General features: G+C 40.5%; 1 protein-coding gene across 5 annotated transcripts; it reads right to left on the bottom strand.

The window, feature by feature from the left end:
• Window positions 1-2,285: 2,285 nt before the first annotated feature.
• LOC146645910 (uncharacterized) lies at window positions 2,286-19,462 on the bottom strand. Of its 5 annotated transcripts, XM_085393314.1 has the most exons (8): window positions 19,390-19,462; window positions 7,482-7,817; window positions 5,362-5,706; window positions 4,609-4,671; window positions 4,130-4,237; window positions 3,832-3,869; window positions 3,602-3,760; window positions 2,286-2,983 (listed from the first exon to the last, which is right to left on the bottom strand). In XM_085393314.1, the coding sequence occupies exons 1-8, from the start codon at window positions 19,427-19,429 to the stop codon at window positions 2,828-2,830; spliced, it is 1,245 nt and encodes a 414-aa protein (XP_085249440.1). In that variant the 5' UTR covers window positions 19,430-19,462; the 3' UTR covers window positions 2,286-2,827. The 5 variants fall into 5 exon arrangements, with proteins under 5 accessions (XP_085249440.1, XP_085249438.1, XP_085249441.1 ...); XM_085393312.1 differs by lacking the exon at window positions 2,286-2,983 and having other exon boundaries at window positions 2,995-3,760; XM_085393315.1 differs by lacking the exon at window positions 2,286-2,983 and having other exon boundaries at window positions 2,995-3,760; window positions 4,609-4,668.

The following is a 19,462-nucleotide window of genomic DNA, read 5'->3' as shown; positions in this document are numbered from 1 at the left end:
TCTGACTGAAGGAGTCCCTCCTCCAAACACCACAGCACCTCTACACTCCTCATTTGTCTGAAACAGTTGCAACAGCTCAACTTCCTGTTAAAACAAATTTGAGTCAGGTGCAACATTATGTTCACCTGACATGTATCCATCCCCACTCTCATAGTTTCAGCATCTACTGGGCCATAATGGTTCTGTTTCAACTGGGATTAACTCCGTCCCCCTTTTTTGGTGCCTCATCGTCTCCTTCTGTTATGATAATAAAATAATGCAGTCACCATGTGCCGAGAAACTACCTAAAACCAAAGTTTTAAGGTGATTATTACATATTTAATAAATAACAGATTGCAGAAAAACTAAACATTAATGAACCATTTCATGGCATAAGAGGTAAAAAGTCACCAAATGCTGCTACAGGATTTTCAAACTGTGGGAACAAAATGGAAATGACACAAAAATGCACTAAAATGCAGGATTAGTTTTCATGTTTTTCCTGTGTGATGGAAAAAGTAACAATGCCAGTAATATTATGGATACACTAATAATACACACCATGCATTATAGAGAGAGTGAAAGAAAATAGATGACAACCAAACATCAGTGTTGCGTTTGCTGTTTTACTTAAAGCTTGAACACGTAGAGACGACGGGCCAATCAGACGCGTTGGAGAGACATTTTGTGGCAGTGACGACGAGGCCGGCAAAGCTGAAGTAAAATCATCAGGACAGAACTGGAACAGTGTTTCTGACCCACTGCAGAGATGTCTGTACTGTATAAGAAGGGCAGTAGGCATGATTCTTTTATGTACAGTACTTTATTCCAAATGTCAACATGCATTGTGTCAACTTCTGGGGGGTTTTGTGAGCCACGGCGCCCCCTCCTGGCATTGAGAAAATGCACTCAGTTACAGTTGGGCATGACAGAGCACGTGGTGTGACGAGCTTGTTCTGCTTGGATTATGGACGTTGTTACCTCAGTTTCACGACGGAAACGGTTTCCAAGCACAGAATAGGAATAATGACCTGAAATCGTTTATTAGGAATCATGATGGACAAAGGACGGCGCCCTGTAACCATGGTTACAGTTACTTACTCTCATGACCGTGCACGTGCACAGAGAGCGTGTTTATACCTGACATCAAACCCAAAGCATGCATGACTTTATGTGTACGGCCTGTAGAAACACACACGGTCTGAGTCACTTTGTCATAACAATGAATTTGTTTTTAGCTCCGTGAGAAAGTGTGTGATTATGTGCCTCAGTGTGTCAGAGGGCGATACACATTTTGGAAGCACGGAGAGCCGCTGATCCACCAAATCTGAGAGTGAGCATCAGCTCCTCCTCTTCCTCACCTGCTTCTCCTCTTTTCCTCATTTCCTTATATCCACCAGAACAGCTGCTGGAGTCCGGTGAGTTGTTGAATGAGCTTTTCTGACCAATCACCAGTGTTTGATTTATTTAACTAGAAACTGTAATAAAACTGTAATAAAACATTATACGGTATTAGTTTTAAATACTGCAATGCAGAAGCAAAATAAGGAACTTACTAAAGCAGGCCTGGGTTTATTTTCCTTTTTTATTCTTTGTTCTTTCTCTTTTTTCTTGAAATTACCTGTTCTTAGTTTAAATATTTGATATATTTTCTGTGCTCTATTGTGAATGAAATATTTGCAGATTGTTAAATTCATTTTTGGTTCAATTTTTACACAACTTTGAACCTTTCTTGTAACTGGGGTTGCAAACTGCCCTAAAATTAATCAGTATGAATTAATTTAAACAGCGAGAAACTAATAAAATGAAATGAAAATGATCAATAGCTGAATCAAAGCAGATTCATCCAGCTTCCAGCTGCTCCCGTCCCAAAGCCTCTCACAGTTACCTTTCATAAGCAAACTGACAGAACAACCCCTGAAATACCTGTGAAGCCTCTGTTACCAACACAGAGTCTCACAGCCTGCGTCTGCGTCACAGGATGAAGGTCTTTGCTGAGATGCTCATACAGCGCTCTGCTGTCCTTATCTGTCCTACTGTCCTTCTCTACTAATCAGACTGAAAACATGACAGTGGTGGCATTAATCATCACGTATGTAAATGTTTCCCAGGGTAATTTCAGTCAACAGCACAGGTCATACTGAGGCATGAAGAACAGATCTTATGCAAACTTACTGACTTCCTGTGTTTGCTGCTGCCTGAAACAGATGTTTACAATCTCACACTATTTATAAAATAGGAAGATTTTATAAATGCAAAAAGAAACATACCATGAGTTCAACATTTATTTGACAGCTACTCTGCAGAACAATTTAAAATAAATAAATACATTAGCTTTAAAGAACATTAGCATGAAACATGTAATAGTGAACATGGTTGGTAAGCAAAGATGCTCACACAACAAATCCTTATTATGACCTCATGTGAATGTGCAGAAGGACACTTCTGCCAATAACACTCCCCACTTCACTTAAAAAACAATCAGCATTTATTCATAAAATTAATAAACAGTTATTAGCTTTAGCTCAGTAAAATGTGCAGTCTGTACTCTTAACGGTTTACTTCTGGCTAAGTGTAAAGAAAAACAAACTCATGTAGGGATGAGACTGTAAAGCATGAACGTGTAAAATATGAAACTTTAACCGAGTTTTCAGTTTGGTTACTTCAGCCAGCAGCAGAATTTCTTCCCATGGTTAAAGCTCGTGTGTCAGAAAGTCAAAACTCTCCCTGTATTCAACTGTTTCCCTCAAACTGTCACATCGTTGAATTAAAAGAATCTCACATTTTGTGAGAGAACGACTTCATTTTGAACCCTGCAGGAGAAAATATGCCATCAGCAGAACAGAAGCTAGTCTGCAGTAGAATACAGTGGATTTTCCAGAGAGGCGCTCGGGTCAGAGCCTGCGTCTCCCTGAGGCTCAGGCGAAGTGCTGCTGGGAGAGTCCACGTCTGCTTTTGAACTATTCAGCTCAGATTTGGTGAGTTTGCTCGAGTCGTCTTCAGCCTGAGAAAAACAAAAAACAGAGATTTTATTGTTTTTACTGGAATATTTTTTTATTAATATGTTCATGTTGTTTCCTGAAGCTAGCCTGTTAAACCCCAGGGGTCTTTCTCAGGTTCCTGCTTGGAAACAACACGCCCAGAATGAAGAGTATTTCTCTGCAATTACAAACTGTGTGTAGTATTAAAATAAACACTTGTGAGGCTTCATCAGAGCTGTAAATATTACAGCAGATGTTATTGTGTCTGGAAAAATAAGACGATTTTTTTTTCCTCGCCCAATTTTCTTTTACTTTTATAACAACTTTCAAAATCTTCTGGCGTACACATTAAACCAGGAATCAACATGAACATGATCTGTGCAAAGACCGATGCTGCAGTGAAACAGAGCAAAGTTACAGAGAGTTTAGTGAAGACAAGGCCAGGGGTTCTGCAGTTTGGCAAACTGTGAGTTGGTTTTGGCTCAAGAGGCGAGATCAGCACGAGTTGATGCAGCTAAATGTGACACATCACAACAGACAGTAGAAGTCAACAATATGAACGACACAAAGGAAAAATGTCCCAGACACAAAACCTTTCCCAGATTACAGTTTTGCTTTGTTCTGTCCAGCGTTTTCCTTACGCTGTGCTCAGGCGTGGCTGCAGTGATCACGCTGTAATCATCGGTGGTTTCAGGCGTGTTGTTGTATTTGGCCAAAGCATAAACTGAACTGATTTCCACAGGAGCGGCTCCTTTCTGTCCGCCCTCGTCTCTGATTTCCTCATACACGGCGTTGTTGGTCTGCAGGAGAAGAAAAAACTTCAAATCCTGTAACGTCAAACTCTGATGATGTCAGAGTTCGTGGAGCTCACCTCTGTGACAGCAGTGTACTCTATTTCCACAGGATGACCTGAAAAACACATCAGTGAGTTTGAACCAGTGCAGGTGAGGAGAGAGGACAGGTGTGTGTGTCCTGAAAACAACAGGAAGTCAGGTGATGCAGTTAAACATGGCGGCCTGTTACAGCGGCTGCAGTGGCTGTTACACACAACTCAAGACATCTTAGACACACACTGCCTGCGTGTGTGTTTGTCTCTCTCTGTGTGTGTGAGTGTGTGTGTGTGTGTGTGCGCGTCTGTGCATGTGTGTGTGTGTTTCCTGTTGCCTCACTCTTTGCAGATCTTTTCTTGCAGAATATCAGCACAGACACTGATAAAAGGATGATGATGATGATGATGATGATGACAGCCACAGTCAGACCCACAGACGGCAAACCATCTGCAGCAGATTCAGAAGACGTTAGTTTACACTCACACCTCCTGATACAATAGATAATCAGTATTTTCTCTGTCATGTTAGTAATATGAGGCCTGTGAGGTTAGTGTTTACCAGTATGAACCTTTACATTCAGACTCAGGGTAAGTTGGAGAGTTGCTTCTGCATTACTGTGTTAAACAGTCTCAGTGTTTGGACAACAGCACATCTTTAAGTTTATCTCTGTAGACCACAGCAGTGGATTTTAAACCAAACCATCAACATTTGAGGAAAGTTTTTATTAAATATTTTAAATTAACGAAATTCTTTGATATAAATTCCACAGTGATCGTGTGCAGAGGAGGATCTTTAAAAACCTGTGGACACAGTGGTACCTTCAGATGTTTTCTTGGGCTGCTCAGTGGTGAGTGAAGGTGAGGAGGCTGATTGGACGACTGCTGAAACAGGTCAGAGAGTGAAGTTTGGTTTAGATGTGGTTCTTATTTAAAAGCAGAGAAAAAGCAGCCCGCTCACACACTCAGAGTCACACATCACTGTGTGTCAAAGTGTGTCTCTCACTGCGAGTAAGGATGTTTGTCACATCACATCTTTGACGTCACAGTAGGCAGGTATCATAGCTCAACATGCTGGGTGTATTTTAACCACCCTAATATTCTTCTGTACTATAGCCAACCATTAATATGCGTCCAAACCAGTGCATGAAACCAAGAAACAAACACAAAAGTCCCTCAGAGTGGACACAGACTGCTGTCTTCAAACGTTGTGACCTTTCCCATCTCCTGATGTTGTAGCACTTTAACAAAAAGGACACATCAGTCCTCCTGCAGCCAGTTTGGAAATGAAAAGTCAAAGAACACCTCATTCTTAAAGGTGAGACACCAGCAGCGTCTCATAGATCTGCAGTATCTGACATCTGGGACAAAAGTGTAAAGAAAGATTCTGAAATTCAGATTTTAAAATAGCACCAAGTTTTGATACTGCTGCAGAAAAACTGTCAAATTAGATTTTAGTTCCAGAAAAAGTGCAAATCATTAGCTACAGTAAGATAACATGTCTGTTATCTGAAACAGCAGCAGCTATCAATGACTGAATTAGCAACATTAAAAACATATTTAGGGAAAACTCACCATCTGTGACGTTGATCTCAAAGTCTCTGAATGAACCTTGACCAGCAGCTGGATTCAGAGAACATCTGTACCGTCCTGAGTCAGACTCAGTCAGCTGTGTGATCGTCACATACAGAATTCCTCCTCCTTTATATTTCTCCTCTGACGTTCCTCTAAATCCAATTCTGTATCTGTCTTTGAAATCATCTTCACCATCTGTTTGAAGAAGAACCTCATGCTCTCCACATTCTCCTCTGCAGAGGTACTTATGTCTTCCAGCCTGATTAAAGGAACATCCGACTGTGAGAGAGCTTCCAGTTTCTTTATCAAAGTGTTTCAGCTGATCATCGTTTCCATCCAGCAGTGCTGTTAAAGAGACAAACGATCAGTAGTTACTATCTGTGCTGAAGATGATGCAGTCTGATCACAATAACTCCAGTTTGACCCACAGTTACACTGGGAGCTGCCCAGTTCAACCAGTCTGTGGCTGGAACAGTGAGTTCAACATTGATTTGAAGTGAATTGTTCAGCTTCAGCCCGACCTCCTCGTGCCATCATCACAACATCACCATAAAACAGTGACACACGCAGACACTCTGCTAGTGTCACTCTGGAGGTTTTACTGTGTTTACTGTACAAAGCAGGATTTAATCTTGTCCACGTAACTTCAGGGTTAATCGTGTTTTTTAATATGAAGCTGGTTCACTTATTACCCGTTTACATCACTGTGCTAATATATATGCTAAGCTAATCTGCTCCAGAGCAGGTTATGTTCCAGATCACAGATCACCAGGAAACCACAACCTACTGTCCAATCAGATCGCTGGAACCGAGACCTCTGAGAGCAGATGGTGGTGTTCAATGTCTTTGCTTCTCCCTGTTGATGCCTGAAGGAATATTAATTATTAAATACAAATTTATTCCCTGATTCTTTTTTCTACTGCAGTTTTATTGTTTCATAATCAAAGTATCTGATCCTAAAACAAGCAGCTGTTCGATGACCTCACATCAGATTTGCACACAACTCGAACAAGAGGTGCATTTGAAAGAGTAAAAACTAAAACTTTCTTTTACATGAATTTAATGAAATGCTGATTATGATCCATCAGATTCTCTGTGTTTTAATGAGCTGAGACACTGATCACTTCAAAAACCTAAACTTTATTAGTCCAGTAGCTCGTTCACAGTCTTACTGATGGCAGCGTTCATTCAGGCCTTTAACACAGTTTACTTTAGTCTGTATTACTGTGTGTGTTTAACCTCTTTATAGTTTTATCTTCCTTCTTAAAATCAGCTGCTCTGATGTCTCCATGTTTCTGATTGGTCAGATGTTGCTCCCGCCTCTTTCATGTGAACACACGGGCAACGAAGGGGTTAACTTAGCGAGCTGGTGAAAAGCTTCATGCTAATGCTGATGTCAGGTTCAGTGAGTCCACACAGGACTGTGGTTTAGGAAACTCAGGCTTTAACCCTGAATGCTTCAGTTCCTGTGCAGGTGATCAGAGGAATCAGAAACCCAACATCATCACTGGAACATGAACCAGGACTCACTGTGCCAACAGAGCAGAGCCTCAAATTTAATCCAGCAACATGAGAATAGTGTGAGGTTAAGAACGCCTCAGTGAATCCTGTGCAATACAAACATGGATCAAACAGATAAATTCTAATTTACACACAAACCTTTGATTTCCATTTTCAGACTCAGAAACTGAACACAGTTTAGTTCATGCTCATGACGTCCAGCTCAACCACAGAAAGCAGATCAGCTGATCACTTAGACGAGACCTCAGATATCATATTAGCCGATCTCATATAGAGCTGTTAGTGTCTCCTGCCCACAACCCTCCACCACAGCTTCTGATGAAATAAATGTGTCCGTCTGCTCTGTTCTGTGCAGCACGATTCACTCACATCATCCTGACATGATGGAGATTATGGCACGAATGTTCTTTTCCATAGTTTATATACATGACTAGAGTTAAAGAAACAGTTTAGTAAAGAGAAGTTTTGTTCAGAGAGTCACTGCCTGTGAAAACTGATAAAAAGTTTAAGTAAAAAACTCAGTTTCACAAAACTTTTCTTCAGACTTTCAGAGACAAAACAGAGAAATCAACATTTCCACAGTTTAGACTGAAACTCACCTTCAGCAACAACAACTTCAAACTGTTTGTATGAAACTGATGATGGAGATTCAGCCACAGCACAGCTGTACTGTCCAGCATCAGACATGATCAGCTGTGTGATGTTCACAGACAAAGCAGGAGTATATTCTACAGTTATATATTCAGTGCTGTATCTGTGACGTTGATGCTTCTCATCTGTTGTATTAATAAGAATGTTTTCTCCTTCACATTCTCCTCTGCAGAATATTTTCCATGTTCCAGCACGAAACCTGAATCCAGCTGTAAGATTTCCTCCAACGACTCCAAATGAAATGTTTTTGTTGTTGTTGACTTCAGGGTTTCCCTCCTGCAGAGCTGTTGGAAACATGAACCATCAACAGTTACTGTTTGTACTTCCTGTAAGAAGCTGCAGTCTGATCACAGCATCCACACACAGACACACTGAGACTAGAGTCTGAATGTGAAACACTGAGAGCTCAGAGTTTAAACATCATCTTCTGTTTCACTTTTCTCTCCTCATTGATCAGAACAAAGATCCACATTCAGTCCTGTTAGAGCTCTGACACTAAACTGTTTGTGATCAAGAGGAAACTAAAAGTTTAACATTACTGAGTTATTCACACTTTGGTTTTAGGCGATGACTCACAGTTTTATATTTGGCTGCAGGATGTGAGGCAGTTTATTCTGTTTCATCTGAGTTATCAGGAACAAAGTGTTTGCAGGCAGATTGTCTTAGTTTAGTCAAATTAAAGTTCAGCCAAGTCGATAAACTCTGAAGGCAGCAGGCTGAGTTTGTTCCCTTTATTTTACTGAGGAAGTAACAAACACTTGTAATGAGCTGTGCTTGAAACGATGGTTTCACATGTTATCAAGTCCTGAAGTGAGCAGCAACATGTCCATGAATGTCTCACTGTGATGGTTTCTTCTGTCCATACTGGCCACAAACACATCCATGAAATCATGAATAAAAGCAGTTTGAATGGAAGAAGCGTCCATGAAAGTGACTCATAGCTGACTCTGATCATCATGTTTAACAACAGAAACATGTTGAAGAAGGAGAGTGACAGAAAGAACAAGTGAATGTACTCACAAAGGAAGAAGCAGCAGATCAGAGTGTGACGGACTTTCATGATGAGGCTCTGATGGTTCACTGCTGCCTCTCTTCTTCTTCACTGGAAACCAGGAACTTGTGACGCCTCACTTCTCTAACTGAAGGAGTCCCTCCTCCAAACACCACAGCACCTCTACACTCCTCCCCTCTGCATCCGTCTGTGAGTCTGCTGCAGGGCTTCCTGCTCATTCATGCACCTTTACATTTACATTTATCCCTGAAACCAGAATTCACATCACTAATTTAAAATGTGATGATGTGTCCAGCTGATTCTTCCACCTCAGCTAAAATTCATTTAGTCTTCTTCTAATATTAAAACTCTTAAATGATCATAAGTGTCATTGTTATTTATACATATTGTTCTTGAGACTTCACAGCATTTCAGTACCTGCTGACTCTGAGGTTGTAAGTCTGTCCGACCTTCATTAAAGATCTTTGGAATCTTGTGTTCATATTTTTATTAGATAATTCCTTATTTAATTAACTTAGTTTCATTTTGACTGGACATAATAATGAGACTTAAATATTACATCACAGCTAACATGACATCCAGCACAAAGACCCAGGATAGAGGATCATTCTTGTCCATTTCAAAAAGTTGCATTGAGGCTGTTTTTTGTCTATAACAGCTGCAACAGCTCGACTTCCTGTTGATGCGATCTCACTGAGTCTGAGGTCAGCTCGTGGCAGAAAAGGAAGCTGAACGTCAACACTGACCAAGTCTGACAAACTTATTGCTCCACAGCACTGAGGGGACAGTTAATATCTGTGCTGTTGTTACATGGAGAATTATTTTATTCTCACAATAACAAAGAGGAAACATCTCCACTGACCATGAACTGACTTAACATTCAGAATCTGAGTTTCTTTGGTAATTATGAACTTTAGTGTGTGCAGAGTTGCTGTGGTTGTTCTTGTTAATGAATTTCTTTGAATAAAAATCTTTTTACAGCATTAGTTCTAAACAGTGGGCTGATACTCAATGCAGAAGCAAATAGAGGAAGTTCATATTGCTAAGGTTAAAAATAAGCGGTGCTGAATGCTCGTACGTCACACCATGTAAGGGTGTGAAGTCTATGATGGACGTGCAGTCCGAAAGAAAATCCCCATTTTGTTTTCATGACTGACTCTGAAGTTGTGACACAGAGGAAGATTTTTTTGCAATCATTTCAATACTTAGAATTTAGCCAAGGGGAAGTCTCTATGAGGACAAAAAATGGTCAGGTTTCCTGCTCAGTGGGTCAGGGTTACTGTGGTGCCACTCCTGAGCTGGGTCCAGGGCTCGAGGATGAGCCACCATGAGCCAAAAGTCCTCTTGGACAAATTCACCTCAGAGTAGGTGAGTTTGTGTTGCGATCTAAAAGTAGTTATAAAACTTACTAAAGTAAATACTGAAATACTTACTAAAGACTACACTTATTTAACAGTGTTTTATTTTTGTTTCGAAGCGTAACATGATGACAGTGCATTGTGGTTGGTTAAATAAGAATGTGTTAAGTGGGTCCCATGCAGTGCTGGAGCCGAATCGTGACACACCATGAGCAGACGGCCTAGTTGTTAGAGAACGGCTAATTCAGCTCCCCTCAGAAGATAATGCTAAAGTTGCAGTGACTGTGGAAAATATGACTGACCATGATATCACCCTCTGTGGTCGCACTACACTGGGGTGGCTGCACAATGCTGATGCCATCTACATGCCGCAGGTAAAATGTATGGAGGGTGAGCTTTCTAAGACATCAGACAGTAGTGCTTCCACACCCACAGTGCAGTCCAGTCAGACAACACAAACTGAGCCCTGGGACCCACCAGTGGATTTGCGCCATCTGACAAGTGACAAACAGCAGCATGTAAAACAGATGCTGAGGGAGGAATGCAATGTTTTTGCGAAAGATGACTGAGACATGGGAGATCTGTACCTGGAGATACTAGCTAAAAGCTAAAAGACAATGGGCCTGTGCAAAAGACATATATGCAATCCCCAGACACCTTTATCAGGAAGTTAAAGCACACATACAGGACTTACTCAATCAGGGCTGGATCCAAAAATCTTGTTCTTCATATTCTTCACCTGTGGTATGTGAGGAAGAAAGATGGTGGCCTTCACATGTGCGTAGACTGTAGGGATCTGAATGATGTCTGACACTGCCCGACAAACATCCCATCCCGAGAATACAAGAGATCCTGGAAAACCTCGGGGGCAACTCCTTGTTCACAGTATTGGACCAGGGAAAGGCTTATCACCAGGGTTTCATGAGTGAGAGCAGCAGACCCTGTACTGCATTTATAACAACATGGGGACTCTATGAGTGGGTGAGGGTCCCATTCAGCCTTACTTATGCCCCAGCAGCATTCCAGCGCTACATGGAGGGATGCCTGGGAGACCTCAGGGATGAAGTGTGTGTCCCATATTTGTATGATGTACTCGTCTTTAGCTCAAGCTTCGAACAACACATCCAAAATGTGAGGAGAGTGCTACTGTCAACTAGGGATAGGTACTGGTATCCGGTGCCATTATGGCACCAGTTCTGACATAAACGGTAGTAACCAGACTGAAATGCAGCGCACATTTCGGTGATTTATTTTGGTGCTTTCCCCCCCTGAGCTGTGATACACTTTGGATTCTAGCCAATCATTTTACCTTTCCAAGGATAGTAGGCGGGCCCAGGTACATAGGTTCTTTTAGAGCAGAGCTACAGATTAAAAATGTCCAAGGCGAAGCGGTCAAAATCTGGCTGTACTTCACAGCAAAAGATGCAAACTCAGCAGCAACAAGTGCTTTAAGCTGATACTGTGATACTGTCAAAGGAGGTAACACCTCGAATCTGATGAAACACCTGGCGACGCATAGCGTTTGTTAAAAAGCCGAGAAATGAACCGTATTTGATAGCTTGCTGCCAGACCTCACACCGAGCACATCTACTGCAGGTGTGGTGCCTGTTATCGGATCCGGAGTTAGCAACATCCCCCAAGAACCCGAAGAGGAGAGTCCTGGCCCCTAGCCCTGCCAGTGTAGCCAACCCGTTCTCACTCCCAAAGCGTAACATTTTACGCTAGGTGACAAATCGTCACCATATTACGTTTTCGGCTACCCACCACGTTCCTAAATGACGACCTCGGAAAAAGAGGAAATATGAGAACCGTCTGGACTGAACCTACACATGTTCGCTCTTATTCTTCAAATCGCTTAGAAACACGCTATTTAACATCATTAAAGTCCTGGTTAAGGTCAGGAATAAGGTTATGGTCAGGGCTAGGGATAAGGTTAGGTTTAGGGCTGGAATACAGGGCTGGAACGTCTACTCCCGCGGGAGCGTCATTGCACTGGATTCCAGCCATAACCCGCCGCGTACCATAAGAACGCCGAAGGTCTCCTTTCGCGTTCCTCAGGAACGCCGCGGGACGTGACAAAACGTCGACATGTTACGCCTCGGGAGTGAGAACGCTCTGGTGTAGCAGAAATGATGAGGATGATGATGCAGCAGCAGCCGTTCTTCTCTGCGTGAGTAGCTTAATGTTGTTCGTGTGTAATTTACGTTGAGTACGCTAACCACGTTATTACGTTAATGCATGTAAGGTGAACTAGCAAACATCATCATAGCTACATGCGGCTGTCTTCTTGTTTGATGGCAGATACTCCCTTCACCCTGGCTAAAAAGGCTAAAATGACCAAAGAAAAAGTGGAAAACAGTTAAACATGAGAGGTTTTGGACAAAGTTTGTGTTTTTTCCATTGTTTAAGCACTGCTTCCAGCCAAGAGTGATACCATATATTCCCCATAGCTGCAGAAAAGGCTAACATTGATATCTTTTTACAAAAAAACAGCTGAACATGAGAGGTTTTTGGACCAATTTTGTGTTCTTCATTCTTTAAGCACCGGTTCGAGCACATGTTCGATACCACATGTGACATGTGTATTATTGTAGGGTTACAATAAAGTACCTTGAGGTTACTGTTGTGATTTATGTACATAAAATCAAATTGAACTGATACCCACTAATGTGTGATCACATTGATGTCATTGATTTATATTTAAGCTATTTTACTTTAAATGTAAGAGATGTTTCTATTTGAAAATGCTCTAAATTAACTAGTTTTAGGTAGAGACCTGGTACCTAGTCTGGGATATTAGATTTTTGTAAATACTTGTTTATGGCTTTAGCAGCATGCTACAGGTAGCATGTTGGATCTCACAACCCCAACACAACCCCAACACTGTAATATTACTGACCTGCTCCACCTTTGTAGTGTGTTGTTTTTGTCACTTATTTTCTGTTATAAAGTGTTTACTTAAATTCAGTGCACATATCAAGATGGAGCTGATTACACTATTGTTTTGGAACATTTGAGATTCATTTTTTTTAGCATTCAGGAGTATTCAAGAACGACAAGCCACGTCTTCCTGTCTAATCATTTCTTATATATATGGCTCTGTAATGTTATGTGCACGTTGAAAATTTTAGCATCTCCTAGTGGTTAGCTTGGAAACTGCGACCAAGTGAATTTTTCTGTGGCTTGGCTTGTTCCTTCCTATTGGATGTTTAGAGTGGGGTAATGCAGGAAGCCATTTTTGTATTGGGATTTGCACAATGAGGCATACCAGACGTCTCCCTGTTTAATCCTTCGTCATCCACCTTGTTATGCCATGAAGAAGCTTTGTTTGTAAGTTTGAATTGTGTTTCATCTTGATGAGTAGTGAGTGGTGTATATTTTATTGCTTTTATGCATATTTGGAGAGATTTGTATGTAAATGCCTAAATCTGTTCGCCATGTGAAGCAAATGCATAATTCATTATTTTCATTGACCATATTTATTTGATGTAATATTCAATAGTGAAGTGTTCATTCCTTGTCTTCATTAAAGCCTTATTTTCATGCATTTATTTCTACCAGGGAGAACACAGGTGAGCTTTAAGGCCTGGACGAGTTTGAAACCTTTTCCCGCCAAAATGGAAACTGGCTGAAAATAAAAATGGGAATCTCTTTATCTGTTAATTTTATAAATTCTTCTCTCAGCTTTGCAGTTGCTGCTCGTTTTATGAGACGAGTAAACCCCAACAATCAGCAAGCACATGGTGACAGTGGGAAGGAAAAACCCTTTTGTCTCCACTGCTGTTCAGTATAGACCTAAATCCTCAAGGATTCTGTTAATGGTTACAAAACAAAACATGTACTTATAGGTGAAGTGGGAAGCACATGTTTGCAGTGAGGTGTCAGAGGACAGATGTTTCTTGTAAAACAGCTTTTGTGTCTGTGTTGAAACTGATTCATGGTTTTCACTGAAAGGAAGCTTTTTTCCAGTAAAGCCATCACTGTCATTGTTATACAGATTTAGAAAGCTTCAGTTTTCTTCTTTTATTTTTGTTTAATTTATGATTTTCTTTTTTTTTTTAAACACTGAAAATGTTGAGTGAAACCCTGGAATCAGGAAACAAACCCAGGTGTGAATCCAGAGAGTCTCATGTGTGGTGTGTGAGTGTAGAGTAGGTCTGGTCCTGGTCCCTGCCGGCTGGATCGAGGCTCTGGTAGGTCGAGTCTTCACGTGTAGAACCTGGAGTACAGTTCTTGTAGTGGACGTCCTGAAACAGAGACAAACTGTCTTCTTCACATAAAAAGAAGAGACTCTGACTTGGTTAAATCATTTGTGCTGGTAAATATTTCCACGTTGCCTCGTTGAACCTCTCAGACAACAGTGTCTCTGTTTGTTGTTGGAGTCTCCGTCTGGGCGGCCATTTTTGTCACCTACCTGTTTGAATTCACCTTCTTGGACTGTAATTTCTGGAACAGTCTACAAACTGAACCATCACACTGTGACTGCTTTATTTCTTTGTTACAGTAGCAGTCTGTCAACAGTGAGAGGAACCAAAGAGAAAGAAAGTCACCTCCATGTTTGTGCCCTCTGAGTTTCCTCTGGTCCTCAACCCTGTGGAACAAACAAAGGATGTTCCTCTGTTAGAGGGAACAATCATTCAAAGTATTCAAAGCATGAGGACAGAACATACTTATATTTCCTGTAACATCACCTTTGGCTTTGTGCACTCCTGTTTTGAAGACCCCATACTTACTATTACTATTATATTTTTTTTACTTCACATGTGTGTGTGTCTATGTGTATGGGGGTGGGTTTAGGGGGGATCTAACTAATGTTGAAGTCAGTGGTAAGCATAATGTGGTGAAATATCATTTACATTACAATAAATATTAAAATAATGAAAATAATCAACATTTCCATCCCCAGTCGCCCCTCCCTGAGCCTGGTTCTGCCGGAGGTTTCTTCCTGTTTAAAGGGACTTTTTACTTCCCACTGTCGCCAAAGTGCTGCTCATAGGTGGTGTTAGGTTGAAATTGTTAAATGTTGCCATTATTGTACTTAAATTTGTAAGCCTTGGTTTCAAACTGCATGATCAAAGACATTCTTATGTTTCTGTCCCCCTCCCCGGCCTGTTGAACGGTGGGGGAGGCAATTAGCTATATTTTTTAATAGGGCTTTGGAGCGTGATGTCACGGGGGTGGGCGTGGAAAGGATTTTGGCCCGATCCACCATTTTGGGGGTCTAAACAAAGCGCAAGCGAAAAAGGAGCGAAGGCACACACAACAGCCATGGTTCGTTCTTGCTGTGTGGTCGGTTGCAATGTTCGATCGCACGACCGGCAAGAGAATAAGCTCGAAAAGGGTTTATCTTTTCATTCTTTCCCAACCTGGAAGCAACATGAGCAGCTCGTGTATCGATGTTACCAAATGAAGGCGTCCAGCCTGGAGAGCAGCTGTGAGACGAGCTCCAGTTCTCTTCCATCTCCAAATATCTGTTGGTGCTCCAGACATTTTCATTCCGGTAAGTTCTAAATATGTTCATATCTTTATAGCCTATTAGTTTTATTTTCGATGCGCTCTGAGCTCATAGCAAATTAGAACAAACATCCTACTGAGTGATTTTGCAGAACTACCTTCTATTTATAGAGTTGCTAATTATTTTGCATTATTGCAGCAAACCAGCCGATGAAATGGGTGAAACATTGTGACTGGGTTCCAGCGCTACACAAGGGACCTGCTTCAAACATACCACCATGCCAATCAGATTACTTCTTCCATGTGAGGGTGAAGAGGTGACCCTTCAGGATAAGATGGTGAAGGTTTGCTGCGTTTGGTGAACAGTGTGATAATAAAACCAGGAAAAATGAAACCTGCTCCTGTTAAATATTCTTTAGTCTTTTGCTGTATAAGTAGCGGTATTTCTTAAAAGATACAGTAAATAAAGTAATGTTAGTAGTGGGTGATATCATGTAAACACTGTCATGATTTTATGTAAACATTTTGTCATTTGTAAACTATAAATGACATCATCATTGTAACTGATGTGATGTTCTATAAAGTGGTTTTAATAAAAAGAGGCAAAAATTAGTTTGTTTCTTTATTGAACTTTTGAATAAAGTCAACCTTCCCTGTGATGCTCACAGTGACCCATGGCTGCAATGCTGTTCATTCAGTCTTTGAGAGTGCAGGACCTGAAACACACACAGACAAAGTTCATTTAAAGTTAAGAACTATGAGCCAAGGCCGACGTAAATGTGTTTAATCTACTTTATCATAAATGTAACAAAGTGTTTAGAAAGTTAGCACATACATGTCATTTTTCATTTCTTTATGTGTCCATCTATAGAACGCTGCAGGTTATAGTGTAAATCTGCCTGTTCTCTGTCAGAAACCTGCCTGCAGAAAATGAACCTAAAGTATGTAATGCAAGGATGTTATTACCGCGGAAGCACTAGCTGGTAGTCGGGCCGTGGCCGGGTCCACATTTCCAATGCACACTATTTTCTGCAAGTACTGCCGCTTCGCCTCTGAACAAAATTGGTCTCTACACAGTCCGTTCTCTTTTGAGCTGCTTTTAAGCATCTTGTAATCGTCGTCCCAACACAGTGTGTTTGTTTTGATTCATAGACCCCGAAAATGGTGTCACGCTCCCACAATGCATTGCGGCGTGACGTCAACTCCAAAGCCCTATTGCAGACATTCCAAGTAAGGTTCTGGGTGTCCTTATTTAGTGAGGATGTTTTACTCCCTGCTCTTTATCTTCTCACCTGTGTTTGTATATGGTAAACCGTTAGAGGAAGCTAAGCCATATACAGGGGTGAGGGGACATGACACTTTGTGAGCAGCAGGAAGTCACACAAACACACCAACATCCATACACACTCACTCACGTGCACGTGAAAAGGTTTAAATACAAGTTGAAATTGAGACTTTGAGACCTCTAATTGAGGAGTTGAGACTGGGACTAAGAACCCACCAGGAAAGCCATTACTGAGGCTTGTATTTCCAAACAAAACAGTGTCCCTCTCCTGGACATTAGAAGAATGCAGGCTTCAGTCACTTTATATTTGCTTCATTTTCAGATCTGAGGCTTGTTGAGCAGTCTGTGGCACAAAGTCTGTGTCATGATAAATGACCTAAATATCAGATTCTGTTTGTCTGGCTGTATACTTTGATGCTAATGAGTCTTAATGTTTTTACTTCAGTTCCTTCTTTCACTTGATTCAGTAGTGACTCGTCCCACTAGGTAGATTTGAAAAATGCACGTCCTTTGTGGACAAACAAGAAATCAGATGATAACCTGAATAATTTATTATTATCAGGAAGTCCTAAAAACTCCCTGAAAAGCCTTCAGTTAATCTAAAATGCTGATTTCAAAATCCTGCTCCTCGCAAATACGAGAGTACATTGTCAATTTTTCCACTTATACTTAAAATTTGTCACTTGTCAGGGTGCATTTGGTTAGCTGATAGACCTTGCAGACAGCAGAGCATGTTCAATTTGAACCTGTATATGTTCAAATTAACTGTTAGATTTGTATTGTTGATTGTCATTTATGCTTAGAAATATCTACTCATATATGCTTGGAGTTGTATGATCAATGTCATGTTGGTAGAGGTTTGATCCTTAATAGTCTGCAAAGACTTTCTGTGCAATCCAGAGTGTTCTGGCATTCACACCACATCCTGGGAGCAGGGGAGAGGTCGTACCTTCTCTTATTGTGTTGTGGCAGGATAAACGTATCTATGTCTGTTTTAGTCTAAGTGCCTTTTGTTTAGATGAACTGCTGGACTTCCAGACCAGCAGGTTTAGGGAAGTCGTTTATGGGGTCACACTCTGACCCCCCCCCCCCCCCCCCCCCCCCCCACACACACACACACACACAGACAAAACATATTAAGGATTATACATTAACATAAAGCTGTTGTACACACACACACATATGAAGAAAGAGTGCATAGTATGCAAACGGCTACCAAACAGCCATCATAATTCGTCATACAATGAGAACAGGACAAATCAACAATTGATAATGACTAATTAATATTAAAATCTGTAACATAATGTGTTGTTTGGAGTTTAGTCTGTTACTGTTGCTATTTTTACCATTTCTTCTTGGAGCAACTGTAACTCACATAATTTCCTTAGGCATTAATAAAGTATTCTGATTCTGATTGTTTCAGGATGACCTGCCATTATCCAATCACACATCTGCTCTTCTGTATCTTTTGCTCGTTTCTCCTCCTCTTCTTTTCTCTTTTTTCTAAACTGAGCACCTGATGGCTTTGAACTTTTCTTGTCCATCTTCCATTGGTTTTAATTTTGCACTCCAGTATGAACACCCATCCCTCAACCCGAGGATCACCACAACATGATCTAACACACCTACACCTTAGTTCACAGATTCACTTTGTCTAGGGTGCATTCCTGAGATTTCACACAACCCAGGATTCAAATCATGAATAACATTCTGTAAATTCATCATGAATTAAAAATGTATCACAGCAGGGAAGAAATGTTGTCTGTGAAACAGCAAAATAAGAAAAATCAGCCAATATGGTGACAAATGCACAAAAACATTATTAAAGGAAGGTATTATTTTTTAAAAAAAGTATGTATATGCTTATATTTATCTGCAGCATTTTTAGAAGCCATCCTGTTTGTGTCTCAAAGTTTATGAAGCAACAGCAAGAACACGTTAACATGCAGTTAAAATAGAAAATAAAGAAAATCATTTTTCTAAATTCATCTGATTGTATCCAACAGACTGAGTTTGTTCCCTTTACTTTTTAAGGAAGAGAAAGAAAAAAAAACTATTTTTGAAAGGGTCAGTTTACATTTTTGGAGTAACAAACCAAACTCAGCAGCTCACAGTCCACATGAACGTGAATGTGTTCACTGTGATGGTTTCTTCTCTTCACACTGACCACAAAGAGATCCAAAAGACAGTGAATTTAGTGGTAAGATTTGGAGAATAATGATTTAATGTCTGTAAATGATTTCAGTTCATTCCAGCATTTAAACTCTGTGCAGTCGTATTTCTGTTCAGCTCTAACAGGACAAACAGGAAGACTTCACAGAACTCTGAGTTTCAAAATACTGACAGGTTGATATTCATCTGCAGGAAGTGATGTCATTATGTCAAATCTATGTGCACTGTGGGATGAACTCAGCAGCAGAGTGAAGAAACATGAAGTCTGTAACAGCAAAAACCCACATTAAATAACAAAATATATCATTGTTGTTTTTCAAATAGAAAATAGTTTACTTGATAAAAAATGATTTTATCATCATTTCAGTCATTTTCTTTCATGATCAACAAGACAGATTTAATATTCTGATCACGTCAGTCAAAGTTGACACTTTTTCTAGTTTTAGTTTAAATAAGTAGTACTTTGAGTTTGTGCTTTTATTTTTATGTTTAATGTTTATTATGAGGAAGTAACAAATAAGGAAATATATCTTAAAAGACCAGCAAACATGAAGTCAAGTCCTAAATGTACTCACAAAGGAAGAAGAAGCAGATCAGAGTGTGACGGACTTTCATGATGAGGCTCTGATGGTTCACTGCTGCCTCTCT

This window comes from Rhamphochromis longiceps, linkage group LG20 (genome assembly GCF_057381845.1).
Source record: "Rhamphochromis longiceps isolate RC_006_pf linkage group LG20, R_longiceps_female_GT1.1, whole genome shotgun sequence".
NCBI lineage: Eukaryota > Metazoa > Chordata > Actinopteri > Cichliformes > Cichlidae > Rhamphochromis > Rhamphochromis longiceps.
This window is presented reverse-complemented; position numbering and strand designations above follow the sequence as displayed.